General features: G+C 36.0%; 8 protein-coding genes, 1 long non-coding RNA gene and 4 other non-coding genes across 23 annotated transcripts; 1 reads left to right on the top strand and 12 right to left on the bottom strand.

Annotated features, from left to right (window-relative positions):
- Positions 1–345: 345 nt before the first annotated feature.
- AT3G55810 (Pyruvate kinase family protein) lies at positions 346–1,877 on the top strand (the record flags this gene model as incomplete). The annotated part of the gene is made up of 2 exons (NM_115439.1): positions 346–466; positions 520–1,877. 2 exons carry the CDS (start codon positions 346–348, stop codon positions 1,875–1,877), a joined length of 1,479 nt encoding a protein of 492 aa, NP_191140.1.
- Positions 1,878–1,941: 64 nt separating this feature from the next.
- SBPASE (sedoheptulose-bisphosphatase) lies at positions 1,942–4,288 on the bottom strand. Its single transcript, NM_115438.4, has 8 exons — positions 3,829–4,288; positions 3,614–3,739; positions 3,337–3,522; positions 3,164–3,245; positions 2,852–3,073; positions 2,676–2,776; positions 2,525–2,596; positions 1,942–2,439 (listed from the first exon to the last, which is right to left on the bottom strand). The coding sequence occupies exons 1-8, from the start codon at positions 3,940–3,942 to the stop codon at positions 2,161–2,163; spliced, it is 1,182 nt and encodes a 393-aa protein (NP_191139.1). The 5' UTR covers positions 3,943–4,288; the 3' UTR covers positions 1,942–2,160.
- A 49-nt stretch (positions 4,289–4,337) lies between these two features.
- AT3G55795 lies at positions 4,338–4,409 on the bottom strand. Its single transcript has one exon. It is a non-coding gene; the product is annotated as a tRNA-Met (tRNA).
- Positions 4,410–4,923: 514 nt separating this feature from the next.
- Positions 4,924–5,386, bottom strand: AT3G55790 (uncharacterized protein). Its single transcript, NM_115437.2, has one exon. The coding sequence runs from the start codon at positions 5,300–5,302 to the stop codon at positions 4,991–4,993; it is 312 nt and encodes a 103-aa protein (NP_191138.1). The 5' UTR covers positions 5,303–5,386; the 3' UTR covers positions 4,924–4,990.
- Positions 5,387–6,247: 861 nt separating this feature from the next.
- AT3G55780 (Glycosyl hydrolase superfamily protein) lies at positions 6,248–8,005 on the bottom strand. The gene is made up of 2 exons (NM_001339747.1): positions 6,804–8,005; positions 6,248–6,492 (listed from the first exon to the last, which is right to left on the bottom strand). Exon 1 carries the CDS (start codon positions 7,953–7,955, stop codon positions 6,813–6,815), a length of 1,143 nt encoding a protein of 380 aa, NP_001319762.1. The 5' UTR covers positions 7,956–8,005; the 3' UTR covers positions 6,248–6,492; positions 6,804–6,812.
- A 235-nt stretch (positions 8,006–8,240) lies between these two features.
- WLIM2b (GATA type zinc finger transcription factor family protein) lies at positions 8,241–10,411 on the bottom strand. Of its 7 annotated transcripts, NM_001203170.1 has the most exons (8): positions 10,167–10,360; positions 10,028–10,072; positions 9,649–9,833; positions 9,398–9,497; positions 9,265–9,299; positions 9,082–9,171; positions 8,807–8,908; positions 8,376–8,706 (listed from the first exon to the last, which is right to left on the bottom strand). In NM_001203170.1, exons 3-8 carry the CDS (start codon positions 9,781–9,783, stop codon positions 8,467–8,469), a joined length of 702 nt encoding a protein of 233 aa, NP_001190099.1. In that variant the 5' UTR covers positions 9,784–9,833; positions 10,028–10,072; positions 10,167–10,360; the 3' UTR covers positions 8,376–8,466. The 7 variants fall into 7 exon arrangements, with proteins under 7 accessions (NP_191136.1, NP_001319761.1, NP_680133.2 ...); NM_115435.6 differs by lacking the exon at positions 8,807–8,908 and having other exon boundaries at positions 8,241–8,706; positions 10,167–10,411; NM_001339746.1 differs by having other exon boundaries at positions 8,262–8,908; positions 9,098–9,171; positions 10,167–10,326.
- A 40-nt stretch (positions 10,412–10,451) lies between these two features.
- Positions 10,452–13,268, bottom strand: AT3G55760 (uncharacterized protein). 3 transcript variants are annotated; one of them, NM_115434.3, is made up of 5 exons: positions 13,069–13,268; positions 12,409–12,954; positions 11,678–12,321; positions 11,409–11,599; positions 10,452–11,071 (listed from the first exon to the last, which is right to left on the bottom strand). In NM_115434.3, the coding sequence occupies exons 2-5, from the start codon at positions 12,932–12,934 to the stop codon at positions 10,696–10,698; spliced, it is 1,737 nt and encodes a 578-aa protein (NP_191135.1). In that variant the 5' UTR covers positions 12,935–12,954; positions 13,069–13,268; the 3' UTR covers positions 10,452–10,695. The 3 variants fall into 3 exon arrangements, with proteins under 3 accessions (NP_191135.1, NP_850708.1, NP_001190098.1); NM_001203169.1 differs by having other exon boundaries at positions 10,499–11,071; positions 12,409–12,949; positions 13,069–13,190; NM_180377.2 differs by having other exon boundaries at positions 10,495–11,071; positions 12,409–13,147.
- A 113-nt stretch (positions 13,269–13,381) lies between these two features.
- Positions 13,382–15,151, bottom strand: AT3G55750 (Ribosomal protein L35Ae family protein). Its single transcript, NM_115433.4, has 5 exons — positions 14,913–15,151; positions 14,760–14,795; positions 14,158–14,386; positions 14,028–14,070; positions 13,382–13,745 (listed from the first exon to the last, which is right to left on the bottom strand). The coding sequence occupies exons 1-4, from the start codon at positions 14,939–14,941 to the stop codon at positions 14,029–14,031; spliced, it is 336 nt and encodes a 111-aa protein (NP_191134.1). The 5' UTR covers positions 14,942–15,151; the 3' UTR covers positions 13,382–13,745; position 14,028.
- A 138-nt stretch (positions 15,152–15,289) lies between these two features.
- Positions 15,290–18,149, bottom strand: PROT2 (proline transporter 2). 3 transcript variants are annotated; one of them, NM_115432.5, is made up of 7 exons: positions 17,706–18,149; positions 16,862–17,086; positions 16,680–16,774; positions 16,410–16,599; positions 16,189–16,313; positions 15,888–16,103; positions 15,291–15,802 (listed from the first exon to the last, which is right to left on the bottom strand). In NM_115432.5, exons 1-7 carry the CDS (start codon positions 17,794–17,796, stop codon positions 15,425–15,427), a joined length of 1,320 nt encoding a protein of 439 aa, NP_191133.1. In that variant the 5' UTR covers positions 17,797–18,149; the 3' UTR covers positions 15,291–15,424. The 3 variants fall into 3 exon arrangements, with proteins under 3 accessions (NP_001325527.1, NP_191133.1, NP_974444.1); NM_202715.2 differs by having other exon boundaries at positions 15,311–15,802; positions 16,862–17,072; positions 17,706–18,147; NM_001339744.1 differs by lacking the exon at positions 17,706–18,149 and having other exon boundaries at positions 15,290–15,802; positions 16,862–17,652.
- A 203-nt stretch (positions 18,150–18,352) lies between these two features.
- On the bottom strand, positions 18,353–19,523 carry AT3G00920. The gene has a single exon (NR_143883.1). It is a non-coding gene; the product is annotated as an uncharacterized misc_RNA (transcript).
- Positions 19,524–19,824: 301 nt separating this feature from the next.
- On the bottom strand, positions 19,825–19,896 carry AT3G55735. The gene has a single exon. It is a non-coding gene; the product is annotated as a tRNA-Met (tRNA).
- A 546-nt stretch (positions 19,897–20,442) lies between these two features.
- Positions 20,443–20,890, bottom strand: AT3G08595. The gene is made up of 2 exons (NR_141465.1): positions 20,785–20,890; positions 20,443–20,656 (listed from the first exon to the last, which is right to left on the bottom strand). It is a non-coding gene; the product is annotated as an other RNA (long non-coding RNA).
- An 885-nt stretch (positions 20,891–21,775) lies between these two features.
- On the bottom strand, positions 21,776–21,935 carry MIR393b. Its single transcript, NR_141690.1, has one exon. It is a non-coding gene; the product is annotated as a microRNA ath-MIR393b precursor (primary transcript).
- Between the last annotated feature and the right edge of the window lie 2,151 nt (positions 21,936–24,086).

Raw genomic sequence — 24,086 nt, 5'->3', positions numbered from 1 at the left:
CAAAAATATTTGTTAATGTCAAAATAGAAAAAATTATTGCCTAAACCATTAAAAATAAACAAACTAAACCATCAAACGGAAAAAGCAAAATGGGAATTCAAAGTTTCAAACATGTAAAAGGAAAATTCGAACAATTTTTTTTTTGGCAAATAGAAATTCGAACATGAAAATGGGAAATTCGATAATGTAAACAACACAACGTAAAATGGAAAATCTCAAATCGCTCCTTCTATATATACGTGACTCTGCTCATCATAATTTTCATCAAGCAAACTCTTAATTTCCTCTGTCTTTCAAAGTTCAATCTCTTAATTTTTCTTTGCGTATCTTTCGAAAGTTTCCACAATGGAGATGTTACTTGGTGGCCGAGCAACCAATGGAGCTCTCCGTTCAAAGACGAAGATAGTTTGTACTCTTGGACCGGTTTCAAGATCGGTGGAGATGATTGAGAAGCTTCTCAAGGCTGGTATGAACGTAGCCCGGTTCAATTTCTCCCATGGTTCTCACTCTTACCACAAGAAACTCTCGATAATCTCCGAACTGCCATGAACAACACTGGTATCCTCTGCGCCGTCATGCTCGATACAAAGGGTCCTGAGATACGAACCGGTTTTCTCAAAGAAGGCAAACCGATACAGCTAAACCAAGGTCAAGAGATCACCATCTCAATTGATTACAAGATAGAAGGAGATTCAAACATTATCTCCATGAGCTACAAGAAACTTGCAGAGGACGTCAAACCTGGTGATGTGATTCTCTGTTCAGACGGCACAATCTCTTTAACTGTCTTGTCCTGTGACAAGTCTTTCGGTCTTGTTCGTTGCCGTTGCGAGAACTCTACAATTCTAGGAGAAAGAAAAAACGTTAATCTTCCTGGAATTGTAGTTGATCTCCCAACACTTACTGAGAAAGATAAAGAAGATATCATCCAATGGGGAGTTCCGAACAAAATCGACATCATCGCTCTTTCTTTTGTTCGTAAAGGATCTGACCTAACTGAAGTTAGGAAGTTACTTGGAGAACACTCAAAGAACATCATGCTCATGTCAAAGGTGGAGAATCAAGAAGGGGTCATGAATTGTGAAAAGATTCTGGAGAATTCTGATGCTTTCATGGTGGCTAGAGGAGATCTTGGAATGGAGATTCAGATCGAAAAGATGTTCCTTGCTCAGAAAACAATGATCAAGATGGCTAATGCTCTTGGGAAACCAGTTGTCACAGCCACACAGATGCTTGAATCCATGACAGTATCTCCTCGTCCGACTAGAGCTGAAGCCACTGACGTTGCAAACGCTGTTCTTGACGGGACAGATTGCGTTATGCTTAGTGGAGAAACCGCTGCAGGAGCTCACCCTGAGGCTGCCGTGCTAACAATGTCAAGGATCTGTAAAGAAGCAGAGGATTTCATCGATTACGACATTCTCCACAAGAAAACCCTAGGAATGCTTTCGTTACCGTTATCTCCGATCGAGAGCTTAGCTGCTTCAGTTGTTTCGACGGCACAGAGTGTTTTTGCGTCGGCTATCGTCGTTCTCACCAAAGGCGGTTACACGGCGGAGCTTGTGGCTAAATACAGGCCGAGCGTTCCGATTTTGTCGGTGATTGTGCCTGAGATTGCTCAAGGGAATGATATAGAGATGTCGTGCTCGGACTCGGTGGCTCATGTGGCGAGACGTGGTTTGATTTACCGTGGGATTATTCCGGTGGTGGCGACGGGATCATCGGCTAGGGATTCAAACAAAGATGCAACGGAGGAGATGATTAATTTGGCTATCGGATTCGCGAAGACGAAGGGAATTTGCAAGAATGGAGATTCGATTGTGGCGTTGCACAAGATTGATGGTTCCTCTGTTGTGAAGATAGTGAGCGTTGAGTAATCAAGTTTTATTTCGGTTTAAGTTTTTTCGGTTCAATAATAATAAGTCATGGAACTTTAATTTCGGCTTAAACATTGTTTTTGATCATATGATAATAAAGTTTCAGACAGATTTCATTATTTGTTTTTAGTTGTTAAAATTTTGATTAACACCAAACCAAACTAATAATTTTTAAAAAAAACTTGTATCACAAGTTTTGTTGCTTCTCTTATAAACCAAGGGAAAAGTAGATTATCCGGTTTATGGAAAAATAAACATGCATTCACTTATTTTGAATGAGTTTCTAAGCGGTAACTCCAATGGGAACATTCTTGAGTCTTGATGTTCCATAAAGGGTTTCTTCGAAGCGGATGATCTCGTTCTTTGAGCCATAAGCAACTTGAGTTCTATCGTCGAGGTTGATGATGGTCTTGTCAAGCACGGACTTGTGTCCATCACTGCTGAATCCACCAGCATTCTCTATGAGCAGGCCAAGAGGAGCCACTTCAAACAACAGCCTCAACTTTGCCTTAGCCGTAGGAGAAGTCACATTTGTGAAGATTCCTTTCTCCTTCACAATAATCTGCCAAAAACCCAAGTTACTACTAAAGTCAAGTTTCCAGTCACAAGTAGAAAAAATCCTGTTATAGTGTTGAAGAAGAACAAACCTGGTTAACATCAGGAACCATTCCTCCGGTGTATCGCAGTGTGTATTTCTCTTTCACGTAGTAATCAATCAGCTGATTTCACAAGAAAAGCATTCAGAGTGAGGATTAGATTTGAGCAAAGATTAAAGTTAGATCGATCCAAAGCAAGAACCTTGCTGTATTCGGAGTTGTCGAATGTGGCTCTTAAGTTTCCTGGTGAGAACATTTTCCCTTCTGCGATCTCTGTTGTCTCCTTTACATGCTGCCATTTCCCTGAGGCAAAATTTTGAGCTTAGTTTAAAAGCTTACCAAAGAAGGAATCTTGATAAAACAGGACTAGACCAAAACCTTCATCAAGAAGCAAGAACTCATGAGTTCCTGGAAAGCCCTTAACAGCCAAAACATAAGTGGTTCGTGGACCGTAGATTCCCATGGCTGCAGCCACTTGATCTCCTCCAGTGATTCCGGTTAACTTGTCTCCAGGCCAAACACCGAATATGGTTCCCACAGTGAAATTTGTATCCACAATGCTTGATCCATCCAATGGATCAAACGCAACACTAAACCCACCTGTCCAAATAAATTTCATATTCTTTCGATAACTATTTTTCGCGCGATTTAAAGAAGCGGAAATGTTAGTTAAGTTTATGTAAAACCAACCTTCCACTGGACCTCCCATGTCTTGAAGCTCAGGTACTTCTTCAGAGCAAGCATACTTGCACACATGCGAGTATTGCAAAGCCTATAAAACCAATACACAAATCAAAACCTAATGAACCATTTTTCTGATACAAAGCTTATGACATAAGTTAATTCAAAATGTAACAAAAAACCTCAAAGAGAAGCTTATCAGCAAGCATATCAACAGCGAGTTGTTCATCACCAAAGGAATTAACACAAGCTGTTCCACCGCAAGAAGCTGTTCTAACTTTAAAAGCTATTGTTCTCAATGCTTCTCCCATACACATCAGCAAAGTTCTCAATCCCTTGTCAGGAGTTGCTTGTGCCAAAAACTCTTCCTATACATTCAAAAGTAAGAAACTTTAACTGAAAGATGGAATCTTCATAATACAGAATTTGAATAAAGATTGAGTCTTTGTGTTACTCAACCAAGCTTTGGCCAATTTCACATTTGGTCACAGTTGAAGCACCATTGCTCTTAGCTTTTGTGGCTTTAAGTTGCGATTTTGGTGCTAATCGTAGTGAATCTCCGAAGATTGAGCTCGATTTTAGACGCTGCTTTTATCAAATTATTACAATTAGTAATCACTAGTACTGAACAAATCCTACACTGAAGATAAGCATAAGTGCAAAGGATAACGAACCTTGAAGCTGGAGGATGTGGAGTAGGAAGGAGGAGAGACCAATGTAGAGGATCGTTGAGAAGAGACACTTGGGGGAAGGATCCCACGTGAGTAGCACGCGATGCTGGTCTCCATTGTTAGAAGCTCGAGGTTTTTTGATCGAAGAAGAAGAGCTTTGAGTAGAGAGAATGGTGAAGACAAAATAATCAAGAACACAAGTGGACTTGGAAGAGATAAAGGCTGTTCACGGTCAGAGTGACACGTGGCAGTAACTGAAGAAGATATGATTAAGCTCTGGTGATGGGCAATTGGGCGAGAGAGAGACCGAGGCAAAGAGATGTGTTGAGAGGCTTTGATTTGCGTTCATTCATTTTTTGTGTGGTTATGAGATTCTATTATCTTCAATTTCAGTTTACATCACCAATGACATACAAACCAAATTATATTTGTGTGGCTATGCAAGTAGAAGTTAACATTACATTTGGTTGTTTATTTTTGTATAAAATATATCTGCCAAAAAAAAAAGATTATATCAAAGACAGGTTTCGATCCTGTGACCTGTGGGTTATGGGCCCATCACGCTTCCGCTGCACCACTTTGATTTTTTGATTTAAATAATAATTTTAAATTTATAAAGATTATTAAATATACATTTTTGGAATGTCATAAGATTCCTCATTAATATCTAAGGAATGACAGGGAATATTATAAGATTTTGTTACATATTTTTCATTTTAGTTTTTGTTAACTTAGAAAAAAAAATCATTTGTTCAGTTTTTGGTTATTGTAAATTGATTTTCATTAGTTTGATTAATGGCTAATAGCTCTCAATAGCCTCTCATACGGCTATAACTTTACCAACATTTATCATAAACCTTTCCACAATGGATTTGAACCAAGAGATCTTTAAATTCAAAACTTTGAGAAAGATCTAGAATCCCTACTAAACACAAAAAAGCTATTTGGTTTACCATAAATAATTTTAGTTTATTACATAATTTTACATATTAAATAAGCATTGACAAATATAACAATAAAATCCACAAACGTCCGTGCAAGACACAGAATAAACCCTAATACACAATACAAAAGGATATGAAAGAAAAAGTGAAACCAATATTACAGCAAATCAAACAGTAACACTGAAAACATAATCAAAATCTATATACAATATTCAGTTATATTACACTAAAAGCCAATAACTTATAAAAACCATGAACAAGAAACTTTGTAGAACATCGCTTCTACATCCGTTACCAAAATCCTCACCACCTCCTCCACCATGACCTCCACCGCCACCACGGCCTCCTCCTCCGCCACCGCGAAGCTCCCGACGCCAAACTGGAAAATTGATCTCAGAAGACGTTTCATGTTTCAGATTGGCTAGTGAGACAGAGGTTACAGTGGTTGAACCAACGACTTGAATATGTGCATGGATCGCTAGTAGTAATAGTAACATCAGAGCGATTGGGGTAATTGATTTGTGTATAACCATTTTTTTTTTCCGTTTATCTTCAAAAAGAACAAGATGTGTTTGTGTTATTCACCTATAGACATCTCTATTTATACGAATTTCATCCCGCCAACGTCTCAATCTTTTACTTTTATTATTACTATTATATTATGATAACTTTCAAGAACTATTCTAGTTTACCTCTGAGAAAAAGAAATGGAAAATGGTCCGGACCGAAGCAAGATGTTGAAGTCAAACTTATCCTTGCATATCCAATCGTTTTATTGAAATGGCAAATTAGAAATAGAAACCACAAATCAAATATACGTCAATCTTCACATATCAGATGTGGATTTTGAAACTTTCTTCATTATGTTTTGAATGAAACTTTCTTCATTGAGTTTCATACGAAATTGTTTTTTTTTTTTCGTATAAATTCAATTTTGTTTGTGTATGTCAAAGGTTGAATACTTGAATCTTTTGTTTTTCCCAAACATTTTAAATTAATACTAATGTTGTTTGGTAAGACGCACAAGTTTCGTGCCTTGACTATTCAATCTAGGTTTTATAATGTTGATCAACTCTTGTAGTAGTGTTGGCTAACGTAACCCAGGAAAAATGTAAAATGCATTCACATTTAACGTATTAGTTGATTTATGGAATTTGGTTTCTATTTGAACTATGTTTAAGGAAGTTCACATTACATACCAGATTTTGTAAGGTTCGTCGAAGATCTTATGGAACTGGTAGTACATACTTATTAATAGAGCAACTAAGGATATTGATTCTCTGACCATTGACGTTGACTTATTATATCTAGTATGGTATAACTAATAGCAGTATAGCGCTATAGTAGAGTTTTGTGCACAAACCCATTGTAACTTTCTGATTTTTGGGCATCAGAAAGCGAGATTCAGTTGAAGAGGTCGTAACTCGTAAGAGATATTCACAAAGATCCATATATGTGGCAAAAGAGCTATGTTGGAAAAAAAATGTAATGAATGCACTATTGGTCCATCCATATGATCTACCTAAAAACTGACACAAGACAGGATTTTTGGAGTCTGTTCAAAAATCATCAATACATAGCAAAACACAAGCAAAGATCACAAGACATGGTAAAGGATGAGAACGATCTTGCTTATTGGGTCATGCTGCCATGTCAAATGATTCTTGGTGTCCTGCTACTTCTCCATCTTCAATGTACCTTGACTCTTTTATACACCTGATTACTGTTAAAAACGATTGAACAGACATGTCATCAATCAATTTCAGTATTCACACACACTACACTATTGCTTCAGCTTCTATAGTTTCTATGTGTGAGACCCAAAATGCCATTCCCTGAGCTATAATCATCACAGATAAGAGTTTTTCTTGTATCAAGACACTCATAGTTGTTCATGAAGTTTACCACATACCAAATGATAGTCTCAAAATATCTGCAAACATAGCCGTAACCTATCATAACCTAAGCCAATCATCAACCAAACAAATGATCTAATTCCAAAGAAAGAAGAAGCAGAGGAAACAGAGACAGTACCTCTCACTTCTACATCAACAGGTAAAGCATCACCACTTGCACAAAGAATCCAACCAAAATCTCTTTGAATCTTCTGACTTTGCCTCCATCCGAGAAGTCGAAGCTGTACTTACTAGTCATGTTATGATGCAAAAGTCCCCAATTCCTAATCCCTTGCTTAGCATCTTTCTCAACAAGCTCAAAGATATAAACCTCTGAAACACCTTCTTTCCTCAACGGTGTTCCACATCCACTTCTCAGATGAGTCAACAAAGCTTTCAAGAACATCTCACTATACAACAACGTCGCATCTACTTCACTAGCATCAATTCCAGAGCTAGGCCAACCAGTCTCCGCCACAATCACCGGAAGATTCTCATGACCCATAACAGCCATAGAGCTAATCACAGCATCAACCATCATATCAAAAAGATTCCGGTATCTTACTCCGGTGGTCAGATCATCTCTGAAATTGAACGGGAACTCTTCAAAAAGAGCAAATCCAATCGGAATCGAGAAGCTAGACCGATACATATTGTAGGGATAGAGATTGATCAAGAAAGACGAATTCGTTCTTTCGAGGAATTGCAAAATCGGTCTGATGATAACTTCTCCGTTAGGTTGTTGAAACTGCGCCGACGAAGGTGGAAATGCCGTGGGTACGATGTTGAAGAAAGAGAACGTCGTTGATACAGAGATCTTGTAGATTCTCAGATCTACAAGAGATAGATGAACATTCTGCATCGCACGGAGGAGAAACGGAGATACGTCCGGAGAATACGAAATCACGTCGTTACCGACGGAGATGATTGAGATCTTGGTGCGAGGATAAAAAGGAAGCACATGGCGATAGACCCAACGCATCGCGAGAGAACGATTTGAAGCGAGGAGAGGAACTAGTGGATTTGGTACGGAGAGGAAGAGAGATACGTTTGTGTAAGCGAAGGCACGAATCATCGCCGGATTTGAATCGAGGAGTCTCACCGCCGGAATGTTCATTGAAACGACTTTTTCGGCGATTCTGTCCGGTGAGAGTTGTACGGTGCCGGAGATTGAAGCTGGAGTCGAGTATGTGACTCCGATCGTTGTGGCGGAGGTTGTCGTAGGTGTAGCTATGGCGGTTAACGAGATAAGGAGGAGGAGATAAGAGGAGAGAGAGTGCATTTTCTTCATTCTCTTTTTCTTTCTTTCTTTCTTCGAAGTTAGAGAGAGAAAGTGAAATCGGAGACTGAGAATTCTGATCAAGAGAGACTAAAGGTTGAAGACGAACTATGTGAGAGAATGGGCGGGAGGATTCTGTTAGAGGAGTTAATGTTCCTCTGTGCTACAGTGTATGTTTGTAACTGTAAACATCACTCGTAACCTAGACGTTGATGTGACTACACGTGTCAGATGTTTGACCACAGTCTTACGGCGTTGAATAGTATAGTCAAAACCCTCTATATTACTTGGAGGCTTCTGTCTAGAGAAACACAGAAAAAACGAAATTGAAGATTTATAAGGAAAGTTTCAGACTTTTTATAGATAACCAAATCACCACACAAACATAGAATTTTAGGAGACATCAATGGAAATAAGAACATCAAAGCATAGATTACACACACGCTCTCACAAAGAGAAATCAAACTGAATCAGTTTGGCATTAACTTCAAATTTTAGACTAGAGAGGAGAAATTATTGGATTTTAAGATTCAGGAACGGAGGCTGCTGGTACACCGGCGGCGACTGCTGCGGCTGCAGAGCGTTTGATGGAAGCGGATTTGATTAAGTGGTTGTAACTTCCCTTCTCCTTGAAGAGCTGAGCGAAATGGTGCTTGCAGTACAGGATTCCTTCAAGAGCTGCGTAGTTGGAAGGTGAAATTGGGCAACCTCCATGTGAGCACTTGAAGCAGGACTTGTGATATGTCTGGCTCTCGACTGTTACCTGCATATTTCAGAATCGAAAAAGACGGATATTTGTGACCAAATAGCTTTTAAAAATCCCATAAAGAGTTTTCATATTAAGTCTCCTTTATAGGTTTAACATGCAAATTAAAGTAACAAGAACCGATATCTCCAGGGTCTATGCATCTGTGCAAAACATTTGGTTTCCTTGCAAGTTCTCGGTAACTGAGGGGATTATGTATCTATCCTCAACATGAAATAGAAAACACAGGAGAATTCTTGCAAATGATGGAACTGTGTTTTAGAGTAATACTCCAACATAGACCTTAGAGTGCAGAAAGGTGATTCCAAAGCTTCAGTTAATGGAAAATGCATGAGTGAAGGAAGAGCAATGAAAGATTAAACGAGTTATAACCTTTTCAATAGGATACACAGTTTTACTACAAGTGGCGCATTTCTCTTGTGTACCAGAGAACCTGCCAGCAACTCGGCTAGGCGTCCTTGTCTGAAAACAAACCAAGAAGGAAATATAAGAGAAAAGTTCAATCAGAAAATGTATCCAAAGAGCATCTGACCAAACCAGAAAAGAAACATTTACCAGCTCAGGAGTTGATTTGTCAGCCGATTTTGCAGCTGTGAGGAAACAAAGTTGCAAGACTGATTAAATCAATAACCAAAAGAAGGGCAAGCGGAAAAAAAACATGAATCGAAGCAGAAACAAAACTACATACGTGACTGAAAGTTCTTGTTGAAACTACCACTCTCCTTAAAGAGCTGCTCAAAATGAGGCTTACAGTACAAAACACCTTCCATTGATGAGTAACTACTCAGCTGTAAAAAGACATTTACTTTATCAAGAGCTGCTTATGGTTACAATAGACATTCAATTCATCATTTAAGCAAGAAGATGGGTAATTCGTAAACTCATTCCTCTAATTAAAGCAGCATCGTTAACATGAATACAAAGATGAGAGAATCAGACCTGAAGCCTGCTTTTGCAGTGAGTGCATTTGAAGCAAGACTTGTGATATCCAACTCCATCAGCAGAGAGAAGCTCAACAGCATAAACAGTCTTCTCACAAGCCTTGCATTTCTGTTGAGTTCCTGTAAAAGACATCCTCAAAGCCTTGCCTTCACTTTTCTCACCTTCTTCTTCTTTTTCTCACCCTAAATTTCAAAAAACCCAGAAAAAATGGTATAAGAGGAAACCCCTTTGGAAAAATCTTTCCTTTTTCTAAATATTCGAATAACAAAATCGATCCATTGCTAATTGAAACAAGATTGTATCTATACGAAGCCGATCTAGATAGAATGAGATCGTAAACCTTGAGAAAGTTTATCACAAAGTACGGATCTAATACCTCTCCTTGAGCTAAACCCTGTCACGATCTGATCCTCAAAAGAAACTGCAAAAATACACGAATACAGATTAACCAGAGAAAGATTTGAGAGATGTAAGGATGCAAAAGTCAACTTCTTTGTAGAGAGAAGAGCTGTTACGTATATCTCTCCCCAATTAACGAAAAAGGAGGATCTATGTGACGATGATGAGGACGAAGTAGAAGAAGAAGATGATACAGCAAAGGAATAAGAATATCGGAGATTTTGGGTAAAATCCTTTTCTTTTTTTTAATCTTTGAGAAGACAGTGGGTGGGGTTCCACTTTGGCTTGTCCTCTGTATATTTTTTTTATTAGAATTTAATACAAATGTAACTGAAGATTATTATTGGTTACAGAAAATATTTGTCTTCTTATCTTTACCAAATAAAGAGTTTAGATTATCTGTTCATATAACTTTATGCTCCTGGAATGGAATGTGTTCCAGTTTTCTAATCAGATTTGTGTTATATTAGTAACTACCAAATAAACTTTGGCCATACTCATTAAGAAACACCAAAGCATAGAACAAATTAGAAGTCATAATAAATATTACATACATTGCACTTGATCAAACTACTCTAATATTGTAGGCCAATTCTTTGATTGTCCCAGCTTATTTATATATTTTATGCTTAGTATTTGATATATCTAGGACATATCAGAAGGCTTCTTAACGGCTCGGAGCTGAACAGAGTTGTCAAAACAGTGGAAGAAGCCAAAGTGAGGGAACTTCTCATACCAAGTTTCTTGTGGTACATGTGTGTCCCAGTGTTCACCGCTGCTGCTTTTTCCGTATTTGTGAACCCATCCTGATCCGTTGTGACCTTCTCCCCAGCTTCGGTTCCATCTGTCGCCGTGCTTCCCTTCCCACCAAGTCTCACCTTGTTTCACTCCTTGAGCGCTCGGGTTAAAGTTCTCGTCCCATTTGTCTCCCCATTTGTCCCAACCGTCACCTACCCACCGTTCCGCCCACTTGTCTGTGTACTTTGTGCTTCCGCCTTGCCCGTCATACTTCTCTCCCCACCTGGTCAAAACCAATCAAGACATATTTAGAAACACTCTACATTCCCTGTTATTTGGTCACAGCTTGTCTAGTGTCAGTTCTGTTTTGATAACAGTTCAACAAAGCTCGCAGACTAAGCTTCTAAATGTTAATAGAGCACCTTAAAGAGTATGAAAAGGCAATGTTTTGCTACTGAACTGATTTGATGTTCAACAATATAAGGTGTAAAAGTTAAAGGACAAACATTCTAACTTGTGTTAAAGAGATTGATTGATATTTTAAGGACTGAAAGTTAAAGGATAAAGATTCGATTATGTTATTAGTGTTTCGTTATGTGAAAAGAGGATTTTGAGAATACCTCTCGTGCCAGACATGAGCGTGGCCAGCGTCAAGAGGCGTGTTGCGGTCAATGCTGCACCACTTATGAGCCCATTTTTCTGATTTTCCGGTAGCATCGTAATGCTCCCACCATTTCTCTTGCCATTCATCACCTTGTCCACTCTTTCCCCATTTGTCTGCAGTTTTCTCCATATGCACAACACCATTCTCCTGTAATAGACAATTCAAATTAAGTCTCAAATAGTCTATAGTGCGTTAGATTTACTACGGCAACTACTTTACACTAACCTGGCTCATTGACTCTCTCCAGAACTCACGCCACACGTTTCCAGTGGCATCACGTCCTGATTTCTCAGAACCAAGTTCCTTGAACCCAAAATCATCAGAAGCCTCCCAATACTTATCTTGCCACTCAACAACACCATCAGCAGTAACCCCACGTATCATTGTCCACCTGCAAACCACACCATCAGGTCTTTTCTCCACACCCGTTTGCTTCCACCACTTCAATCCATCTTCGCTAACTCCATGCGTTGAAGATTCATCCAAACTATCAAGAACACGAGCTACTTCTTCCGCGTTTGCTGAAGATATGAGATCAAGGTCATGTTCTGTCGATAAAGTCTCGGAGCTAGGCTTCGTCTCAGCCTCTTTTCGAACCTCAATCAAAGACTCAAAAGGCGGGATAGTAAAGCTATGTCTTTCAGAAGAAAGCATACTCTCATATGGTATCGAAAGAGAATCCGCTGATTTATCTTTCTCCAATACAGGATTTGGCAAAGTTGGAAACTCAGCAGGCTTTTCCACAGCCTGCAAGTCCACAGAACTAATTTCACTACCTTGAGGAGGTGTCCATGACCAAAAATCTGGTCCTGGTGTCTCAGTCCCTGAAGTTTCTGACCGTGGCACATACACTGTTCTGCTCCACATTCCTAATAAAATTTCCAATAACATAGCCAAGTAAGGTGACTAATACTATCATTAACTTTGGATTGTGCTAACAAGTAGAAGATTTGTACCAAGTTTAGCATTTTTCGGTGTCTCTGTGACTTCACTTGTGACAGTGTTGTCTTCATTTGGGAATCCTTCTTTGCCGTCGCCGGAATTGTTAGAGGCGAGAATAGCTCTAGCTGCGGAGATTGCGGCAGCGGCACGATCAACGACCTGCATTCGCTGAATCCGATCTCTTTCCTCAACGGAAACCTCGAGGATCTTCTGAAACTCATCGCTCTTCTTCTCCAAGTCTCCTCCTTTCTCCTTCTCACCATCAACAGCTACAACATTCTCTGCAATTTTTTCAAAGGCCTTCTCTTTCTTCTCGCGATCAACAGCGTTCTTCCACATATCGAGGTACGATTCGCGTCCTTCATTTGAAACCCTAAGAATCCTCACACCGGTTCTACTACCCCTTAAGCTCCTCCGGCTCGTAACCGGTGCGGTGAAATTCACAGAAGCGGAGAAGTCACGTTGTCGTACTCGTTGTCCGTCGTCCCAATGAGAGGAACCCAAAGCTGCCCCTATAGAAACACCTAAACGCAAAGCCATTTGTTTCTTCTTCTTCTTCGCTTGCAATTCCAATTACAAGGAAGAATCAGTTTTAAAAACTTGTAATCAAAGAGAAAGGCGAAACCTTTGTGAGATCGTAGGAAAATTAATCACAAAGGAAAGATTTTTGTTACCTCAAGTTGAGCTGAGTCAAATCAAGATCTGTCCTCGAACGAAACTCCAAAATACACGGAAGAAGAAAATGATGCAAGCAAGGAATAGAATCTCGAGGATTGTGTTTAAGGACACAGTGAGTGTGGGATTGTAACTTGTGTACTTTGGCTCTCTTTTTTTTTCTTATGTCGGCACCAAATATCTGGTACTTCTTTTTTTTTTGGCGGGTGGTGCCAAATAAATGGTTTATTTGATTGATTAACTGTGTAAATTGTAACTTTTTGCATCATATTAATCATTAATAAATGGAATCAGTATAACGAAGTTACTTAATATACCAACTAGAATTAATATTCCAAGAATAAATTGATTTAGTTGCAAGAAAAAGTCTACATTGGCTACTTGCTAGTTATAGCATGAAGGAGAAATGATTTCTTTCATCAACACTCAAATTGGAGAAAAGGTTAAGGGAATAGAGTAAGAGAAATCTAAATAAGGAAAATGACTGGGATCATAGCTTTTCTCAAGTTCCATTAATACTCGATAGTATATGATCTCAAGAAAAAAAATGTTTTACTTCGTCTCAAGATAAAATCAAAACCAACAGAGAGTCTAGAATAAAAGTGAATAGATAAAACTACAGCTCCTGAGAAATGATAATGGCGATTCCTTCCGATACTTGTTGAAATCTAGCCTCCTGCATTAGGAAATCGAATCAGGATCCATGTTCACTTAAGTATATAAATCTTGGACAATCTATTATACTTAAAGGATTATAATCTAATTGCTCTTAACTACAATGCACAACCTTTCAAATAGATATAGCCTTGTTGACAAGGTTTCGCCATTAGAGAAGAAAAATGAAACAACTAATCTTAAATCTCAAGTTACAGAATCAGTGGTGTTCAATTCAACTGAAATGAAAGCAATAAATGGGACTATTGCATCAAAAATAAAACTGAAGTGAGTTTGTTATTACCTCATATGTTGCTAGGGTACATGAAGACTCTGACTCTAGCTCCCTGAGAGTAAACACAGCAGATCAAAAATGATTAGTCTGGAGGAAAAAATCCAATTAACCATGATTATGTCTCAAGAAGATAAAGTACCATTGACTTGGGTGGTAGGTTTGAAGTGAACTTAGAACGGACAACACCACTGTTACCATGAGGCCTAGTGACTTTGCCCCAAATGCAACGGTAGTGAGAACCGTTCTTCTTTGTCTTTGCCTTGTAGATGTAAGCCAAACGCTTACCCTTGTACCAATTAACCTCCTCTTGAGTGTTCACACCTTCAATCTGGACGAGAGAAGTGTTAGGGTATTGGTTCGACTTGGACCTGAAACATTACTTAATCGTTAGTAATCAATCTTTAATCCGCTTTATATAAGCAATCAAACTATCAACCAACTGCTTAAAAGCTAATCTTAAAGGAAGCAATAGCAAAAATGCATCACTTTGCACAACCATAAATCAGAAACCATGGAATAAGATTACAAATCTGAGAGCATTATCATTGAAATCTATCAGTTGTGGCAAAGTTACAAACTTTTATCGAGATCTTATATTGATATCCAAAACGATAGATGAATATTCAAATCCAAATAACTTAAGAATAATGAAACTAAACACTACAATCTCCAACCATAAACGCAACATTGAACTCTGAAAAATCTAAGAACATACAGAGAAAGACTGAAAATTGAAAGTACCTCTTGTAACCGAGGACTGTTCCACGAACATACAATCTGCAAAACAGCAAAACAAAGATGTCATCAGACTAATGTAAAGCACTAACGAACTAATTCGAATCGGAGATTCAGCTGAGAAAATAGAGAGAAATATGTGTTCGAAACCCTAATTACCTAACTCTCTCTCCTTGACGTCCCTTCATTTTCAATCCTTGTAACTCTCTTCTTCCTCTTCTGACTCTCTTTTATGCCGGCGAGCGATTTCACAGAGAAAAAACCCTAGCTTTCGTTATTAGGTCAAGACTTTATATGGATTCACAAATAAGCTCAGCAACAAAACTCTATTGGGCTTATATGCTATCTCAAACAAGTTGGCCCAAACGTTTATACGGCTTGGCCCAAATATGGCTCTGCATAAGAAAATGATTATTTATTTTCTTAATGAATATGGCTTTGCTTAAGAATATGACTACTTGATTAATTTCACTTTACTTTTTTTTATATCTATTTATCTCTTGAATTGTTTTGTTAAAAAAAAAATTTGTGTTGAACCGAAAAATAAATATATATATTATGTTATAAAAAATTTCTTTCATTTGAAATAATAAAAGTAACAACAAAAGGATTACAAATTTTTTCTAATTGGTATAAAGATTACATCGTTAAAAATGTCGAAGACATTTTAATCAAACATCAGCAAAAACATGGAAGTTCTTGGAGTCAACAGAGATGAGTCTAACAGCAGCAATAGCAGCAGCAAGAGACATTAATCCAAAGAAGCAAACATTGAGCCAATGCCATAGCTTTTGCACAAGACTAAGCTCATCATTCATAGCAACAAGATACATGTGATTCGCTAATATGAATGTGAGAGGGAACGTGCTTATCGCTCCGGTAAGGCTCATGAAATCTCCGAGAAACGGTAAAAGCGCAGAGAGAAGAGTGCTCACCGCAATGTAGCTTCCTCTTGCTACTGTTCTAAACAACAGATTCTTCATTGCCAATGGACTTCCTTTGACTCCATACTTTGTGTCCATATACTCATAAGTCGGACTTGCAAAAATCTACGTTAAAAACACAAGAATTAAAACGGTTAAGCTTAGGATTAAGACTCAAAGACTCATCATTGTGGTCTGGATAGAGACTTACATGTAAAGAGATAACAGATTGGAGAAAAGCTGAAATGTTAGCGAGTGCTTTGACCCAAACAGGTCCACTGACGCTGTTTAAGAGATAAGTCGATGTCGAGGACCCGTAAGCCCAATATCCGATGAATGTAACCGCGTACATAGGTAAAACACCAACAGTGAATTGAAAATACAGAGCCTTCATCATGTTTTTAACGACCGGTTGCTTCACCGTGGCCTAATCATTTGCACAAAAGATTAGTGTCACTCACAAAACAGAGAAAGATTTGATCGAGCATGAATAATAGATCGATGACACTGACCTGTATTTCCGGGAGCATTCCCGTGTTGAATGCGAAAACTAGATTTGCAGCTGCTCCTGTTATGGTAAAGAGTTTGTTTATTGATGATCCTTGTATGTTGTAATCTCTTTCAGGCTTGTTTACTCCTATTAAACCAGAAACAAAAACACACAAAATGGTGAGTAGTTTTTTTGTGGTTATATGAAATCATTTTCGAGGTTTGATTTAACATAAAAGTTTACCATCTTTAGCTGATAGAACTATTGCAACAATAATGTAGATTATGCTGAGGATTGTTGAAACTCCTAGCCAGATTCCAAGAGCTGATAAATGAGGAATACCGATTGCGAAAATCGCGCATACAACACCCGCGATGGCGATGAAGTGAGGCAGTTTCATGAGACTATCATCTCTAAAAAGTACATAAACAGCCTGCACAAAATGCAAAAGCAGAGCCATATGAGCTAACTTTCGGATTTTCGCAACAAAACGGTTTGTTTCGGTTATTGTACCTTTAAGGCTGAACCAGCAAGTATGATGAAGCCACAATTAATCATGAAAAGATTGACATATTGCAATCCCCATGTAACACGATACATCTTTTTACCTGAATCAATCAAGCAAATACAATTCTCGTTAAAATGTAAAACTTGAAATGTATTTTGATATTGCGAGAGAGTGATGAAGAATTTACCATAGATGAAGCCTGCAAGATCTCTATAACGAATGTGTCTTTTGCCACCAAACTCATGAAGTTTGGCGATAAGAGTGTTTGCGTAAAGAGAGATTGCGGTAGCAAGAATGAGACCAACCACACCACCAATCCAACCCAAAGGAACCATGACTGTCCCGGAATATCCCAACACATAGGCACTGTTTATACCGGTCGTTAGAACAAAAGCTACCTGAAACCATGAATCTGTACAAGTTCTTCAACACTTAAGCTTTCACACACATGCAACACTAAAACAGAGTATATATTATTTGTCAATTATTTCTATATTCCTCAGCCACTCATTTTTCATCTCAATGTAAATTCAGAGTAACAGAAAACAAAAAAAAAAACAGAGTTTTCATAGCTTAAAACTTTGGGGAAGACAAAAACTGATCAAGAAACTTAAAGTTATTGAATGTTCACATTCTTGAATCATCAAAGACAACATTTTCCACTATAGGGCACCGCAAACATCATCGGAGACAACATGATTTGGAAAGTAACATCAGTTCAATTCTTTGATGTGTCATATTTCAGCAGCTTATAGGGTAAAAGCAAGTAACAAAGTATCATTCAATCTAACAAAGAAGACAAACAAAGCTAAACGACCCTTTCCATTCTCTGTCTGTGTATTATTTCTCAAGAAAAGCTTAATGAAAAAAGGAGCACAAACCCCCCAATAATAAATGAGTTTTTTTCAAGAAAAGCTCGAGATTATGCAATAAACGACAAGTAGATTCACCAAAAAAGAGCAGCAACAAACAAAAAACAAGGACAATAAAAACAAAAACAAAAATCCAAAGATAGAGGATAAGAAACGAACCGCTGCTAATCTGATGAGCAGTCTCAGGGACTTCGAGATCGAATTGTTCAACTGCAACAACTTTACGGTTCCTTGCTTCACTCGTATCCATGTTTCCGACAAGAATCTGTTAAATTCTTCTTCTGTCTCTGACTCCAAAAAAACCTTCTCGCTTTCTCTTCCTCAATTTCAGAGAATTAGTTGCTCACAACTCCAAAAAGACAACTTTTGCTTTGTTTAGAAAGAAATCAAGCAAGAATCGTAACAGACAGAAAAAGTGTGAAATGGAATTTTGATGAAATGAATTCTGTTTTTCTTATAGTGAATTTGACCTTTTGGGTCAAAATTTAATTGATGGGTCAGCAAGATCGATACGTCTGTATGTATGAATTATTTGCACGAGATCCTATAAAATGGGTAACGCAAGTTTTATATGTATTTATATATGAAGGAAACACTTTTATTTTTGAAAAAAAAAAAAAAAAAAAGGAAACACTTTTATTTTTTATTTGTTCTCCCCTAATAGAAAAGAATCTTGAGTGTAAAATAATTATGAAAGGATCTCATGATTGTTTATTTTTGGAAAGGAAATCAATTATTCCAATCCATAAAATCTTACTATCAACTGATTATTATTAAGAAAAATCCAAATTTCTTAATATAATTTTGGTCAAATAAAAATTATTTCCTAGTCTAATTACAATTTATTAAGACTAGTAGTGGTATATTTTTGGAACAAATGCAATTAGGTAATGGAGTATTTCAAAAGACTAGTGTAGTTATTATAAAAGTCAACGGAAAGCAGGTATGAACGTAACTGCTGGCTTACAATTTTTTTATTTGACTAACCATAATGACAATATCTTCCTTTGACTTCTTATGACATTATTTCTTGAAAATGAAATATTTTTATATTTTTTTTTACTATTGTAACAAATAGATTCGTATCTATATCAATCGACTCGAATCACATCTCCTCTTTGTTGCTATAATCCGAAGCTTATCTCGCCAATTCAGTCGGTAAAACGCACATGAAGGTGCAACTAAAACAGGCTGTTTTATTATTAAAAAAAAAAAAGATAGGCTAACAAAAAAATCACATGAGGATTTAATATGTCTATGAGTGACGACATTTTATTGTACAAGTGACGAAGCGAATGACTGAGTCTAATAACGGTAACACACAGCTTTCACAATGTTATTGAGATAACAATAAAGTATATATTTTTATAGAAAGTTGAGTATTGAAAAGTCTAAAATGAATTTATAAATCAAAATCAGCCTTTACGCAATGTACGTGGCTTGACTTTGTAGAAACAAAAGGAAAATCAACACTCATGCAAAAACTTTATTACATTTTTTTCTTAACATTATGATGGAATTTTCAATTTTCTTTCAGTCATGACTCTGAAATTTTGTTTTCCGACGTCGACAGTCGACTTAAGTCATTCCCACAACAAATATAGATATCTCCATCGCGTTCACATGTGTATTTGACTTTTTACTAATTATTAGATTAAGATTCTATTTGATCATTTATCTAAATAAGTTTCATATCATTTACGTAAGTATCTTTTTAATATTTATTTGGGTTGTGTATGATTAAGAGTATTAATCTTTTTTTTTTCTTATAACGATTGTCAATCTATCTGTCATTTTTTTTTCTTGGCTATAGCTAGAGACTACAGCCTACATGATAGTAGATCCCAAAATATACGGGTTTACATTATATGGATGGAAATTCTTAAAATTAAAACATAAAATATGGTCATACGTAAACTATATATTCTTTCTTTTTTTTCGTGCAAAAACATGCAAAACTAATTCAGCTGGATTTGGAGTTTCGAACAAATATTTTCTTATTTTATTTTATTCAAAACTGGAGCAGGTTTCTAAAGTATATAATTATGTAATAAACATTACTCTTGAATTCTGTTACTGATTAAAATTTTTAACTAAATCTTTCATACTTGGAAAAAAAAGTCTTTCAAATTTTTTTGCTTTCCCAAGACTAATACAAATATATGTTGATATGGAATAGTACATAAAGTACAAAACATTAATCTTTAGTTCTTTACTATAAAGAATTATGTGTTTTTATCTAAATGTAAAACTAACTAAAAAAATTTATGCATTTTAATATCAGAGCCAAGTTTCGATCTTGGGACCTGTGGGTTATGGGCCCACCACGCTTCCGCTGCGCCACTCTGATATACTTGGCAGGTTGTGAATATGAAATTCTTAATTATAATTAAACATATATTTAAAGATTGTTATAAGATTTCTGTTTCTATTTAGAAGATTGATTTTAGTATTTTACTTACATTCTTATTTTTATTCTACAGACATTTTTATTTTTCAGATACATGCATATTTAAAAACATATGATATTTGCCCAAACTATTTTTGATCTTTCTCATCCAGAGAAAACAAAATAAATGAAGAGATGGCTATGCTTTTAGAATTTGACAACAAAAAAAAGAGAGGTTTATTATAAGATCTTATAGAAAGACACCATGAAAAACCGGAGAGAATAAATAATAGATGTAGATATATAAGTCAAATACCAGACCTGCACATTCCATCAGAAGTAGCGCATATATATAGTGTGAAGATGTTACTTCAGAGAAACATTCACTAAGTTAAAGATTCAAGCGATTGGTATTGCATATATCTATGCCTAATTAAACACTCACCAAAAAGAGAATGAAGTGTGGCGCCTTGCATAGTTTTTTTTATTGTAAGGAATGTATATAGTCTCACTGATTGGTGTGGGTAAGATATAATAATCAGGTCATGAGAGTGGTAAATTGTATTCATTGTACATTGTAATAACCAGTTCATGGGAGTTGGTGGGAAAAGAAGATACCTTAAGTTATTAGTGAAAACAATGTAGGTTCAAATACCTAAAGAAGGCATAGTTGTTGAACATAAGTTTATTTCATTGATCACTTGATTTCTATTGTCCAACTTTTCTTCACAAAGCAGAGGATAATCCAATGCTATGCGAATAAACGAGAGCAAAGAAAAATGTGAAAGAGATTTTTTTTGTGTTATAACAAAGACATTCAACAATAAAGCATTAAACATCTTTTGCATACATTTGACATTGATCTTAGATCTAATTAAAGGTTGACCCACGGTAGAAAAAAATTAAGTGGCTGAAATCCTTTTAATAGGGATCAATGGAGAGAAGAAAGCTTGACCAGTGAATATCATTATCTATTTAATTACTTTACAGTTAAAAGTTAGCAATTTTCCAATAAAAGGATGCCAATCTTTGTATTGGAAGTCTCTTTACACTTTCACAAAGCATCGAATAACTCTAGAAGAGATTTAATATATCAATGGTCACATATTTCTATCTAGAATACAGCAAGTGTAGCGTAGCCTTAGAAATTACGCTAACAATTTACACACCGTATGTATACTCAAATTAGACAGTCATCATTTACTAACTTATATAGGAAATATTCGAATCGTTTTCTTTTAGAAAACAAATCTCTGATCAGCAAAAAGTTTTGGTTTTATTCGAACTCATTCAGTTTCACCCATTTTCCATGGTTATAGTTAACGCTAATATTCCTCTTAATCAATTTCAAGACGAAATGAACCTGATCTCATTTACGGGATCCAAGCACTTCATAGATCGTGATTTTGGAGTAACTTTGATGAAACGTAATTTTGAATTATAAAGTTGATACATATACTTTTCATAATTTCTTTATAGACAAAAAAAATGATTACGATGACATATTATGTCCAAGGTGTATATTTTGTTTTCATGCTTACAGGATAGTAAAAAAGCTTAATTTTAAATATAATTTCTATAAGCAAATCAATGTAAAACCATAGCAAAGAAGCAAATCAATGCCAAAAAAGGTGCAAATAATAAGATGTGAGGGTTAAAAAAAGGGAACAAGACCATGTTCTTGTCTACTTGAAATGTATCCTTAAATCTTTGAAACTTACATGTATATAACAAATTTTCTTACTTTTTGCTTGTTGATATGACTGGATCTACTCATTGAAGAGCCTCCCGCCGTTGATGTCTCCGGTCATGAAACCCTTTGACCGGAGTGGAAGCTACCAAAGAATGAATCCAAAGAGATCGCATGATCCGGAAAAGTAAGCAAAATGTTTGGAATTTGTTTTTCTTCCATCTTTCGATTGAGAAGGAAAAAAAAAACAATTATTGGGGAATAAATCAGCTTAATTAGGATCAATGCGATCCCTTTGGATCCTTTCTCTAGTTGCTGTGAAGAACTCTCTCTCTTTCAAGGTGGGAGCAATGGTGTTTTAATTTTCTCGAAGGCCTTTGATATAAAAGATGACCATGATCCTCTTCTTGTTAAATAAAAATATAAAACACACTTTTTCTCTTCTTTTTTTTTTTTTTTTTTAATTTCCACCTTCTCATCTTTAAACTTTTTATTTTTAGTTTATTATGTCCACATTGAGAATTTTACTTTATATTTGACTTGGAGTAAAAAAGACGTCTATACTTTAGACGAAATCTTGTGGTCTTAATCACATGATTTATATTTTATACCGTTATTACTATTATCTTGCACCGTTATATGATCATTTCGGCAACTACTATAACCACCAAACTTGAAGCTTATACATGTATAGTATTATGAACATATGAAGCTTATACATGTATAGATTTATGAACATATGACTGTGTAAAACTAAAACTAAAGATATATTATCAGCCATTATCCCATTGTTTCAACTACACAAACCAAAATGTAGGATGGATTTTCTGTCATTTCAAATCACAAGACGTTAAAGTTTTGTCGTTGATACCATTTGATACATATATCAAGTGCTTTCATTGGCGGTGAAATTAATTACGTGGGTCACATAAGTTTCAACAACTCGTGCACATACATCTAACAAAATTTGAATTATGAAAATATAGCTTAACACATAAAAAAAAATGTTTTGTTTTGTCACCATTACAATGATACTTCTTTAAGAGAAAGTAAACTGTGGTAGAACTAAACTATGTCTTGTGCACACTGACCACGAGATCAAAACATTATGCATTGGCTTTATTTTCTGTCCACGTGATTATTATACGTTATTGGATAGCAATTTTCTCTAATTAATATCAATTGTTTTCAAAATCAGAGCTAGTTCAATTTTTTATTTGCTTTAAAACACTATGATGGTAATCAACTAATTATTAACCCATTTGTGGTTTAATATAAGTTTTCAATTTTCAATATGGTCCTAATATTAGCTACACTATTTCTCTCTCTCTCTCTCTCTCTCTTTTCTTCTTAAAAACCTTTTAAAGAAAATCAAATCACTTGAATTTTTTTTTAATGACATTTCTCAAACAACCCAGACAAACTATCCCATCTTAGATATTCCCCACAAGTTGGGTGGCACTATTAATTATCTTTTTGTCGTTTTTTTTTTTTTTTTATTTGTTCTTAACTTATTTTATTCGAAAGTTTATTTTTTTTTGTGGTCCATCCCATGTTCCCCTTCGCTTTTGGCACCAAACATTTCCTATAGACACTTCAAATATTTGTTTAGGTTTTTGAAATTAATTATGCAACAAATGTTTCATTATATTTTCTTTGTTTCTAAGAAAAATGCGAGTAATAGTTCCAAGGATAAATCATTTTCTTCTAATACTACATAGCCACATATGCAATCATAGGATCAGATTCAAGTCAAAGATATGGTCATATGATTGACACCCTAATAAAGAATTATTATATTAATGGATCCAATGCTTCTCCATCGTCTTACATATCCACATTGTATATATACATAGTTCGTATCATTGTTTTCGTAATACTATCAAAGATGCTCATTATGCATCTCAATAATTAAATTAGGCTCATATATAGACATCACATGTTTTCCATTTTTTTCCTTCAAAAAACATCACATGCAAAGCAACACATTGTATCCTTTATTTTCTAAAAATAACAATTAGGCGAATCAGTAACCAAAAGTCTAGAACTCTGTATTATTATTGGCGTATGTAATAAATCCATGATGTTATGTGTTTCCAAATGAATCAATCCACCGAGTGGTTTACTGTAACTATCAGAGATAATGATTTCCTAAATATTTATGTATATATTTCAAAAATTTCCAAAACGTGAGCAATCTTTAAACATGTCATCACTGCTTGGCTTGGCCAGGAGAAGAAAAAGGAGAGAAAAAGAGCATGAGCATGTGGCCTACTGTGTTTCCCTCTATAAGATTAAATTTTCAAATATTTTCTTGTTTAAAATCAAATAATTTATTTATATATAGGTGGGAAAACAAAGAATCTATAATAAATCAGTGCACATGGAGAGTCTATTCTACATAAGGGAGGTATTCAATTTCATACCAGACAAGGATAATCTTTGGCTTTTCCATCTGTTC

This window comes from Arabidopsis thaliana, chromosome 3 (genome assembly GCF_000001735.4).
Source record: "Arabidopsis thaliana chromosome 3, partial sequence".
Classification (NCBI taxonomy): Eukaryota; Viridiplantae; Streptophyta; class Magnoliopsida; order Brassicales; family Brassicaceae; genus Arabidopsis; species Arabidopsis thaliana.
This window is presented reverse-complemented; position numbering and strand designations above follow the sequence as displayed.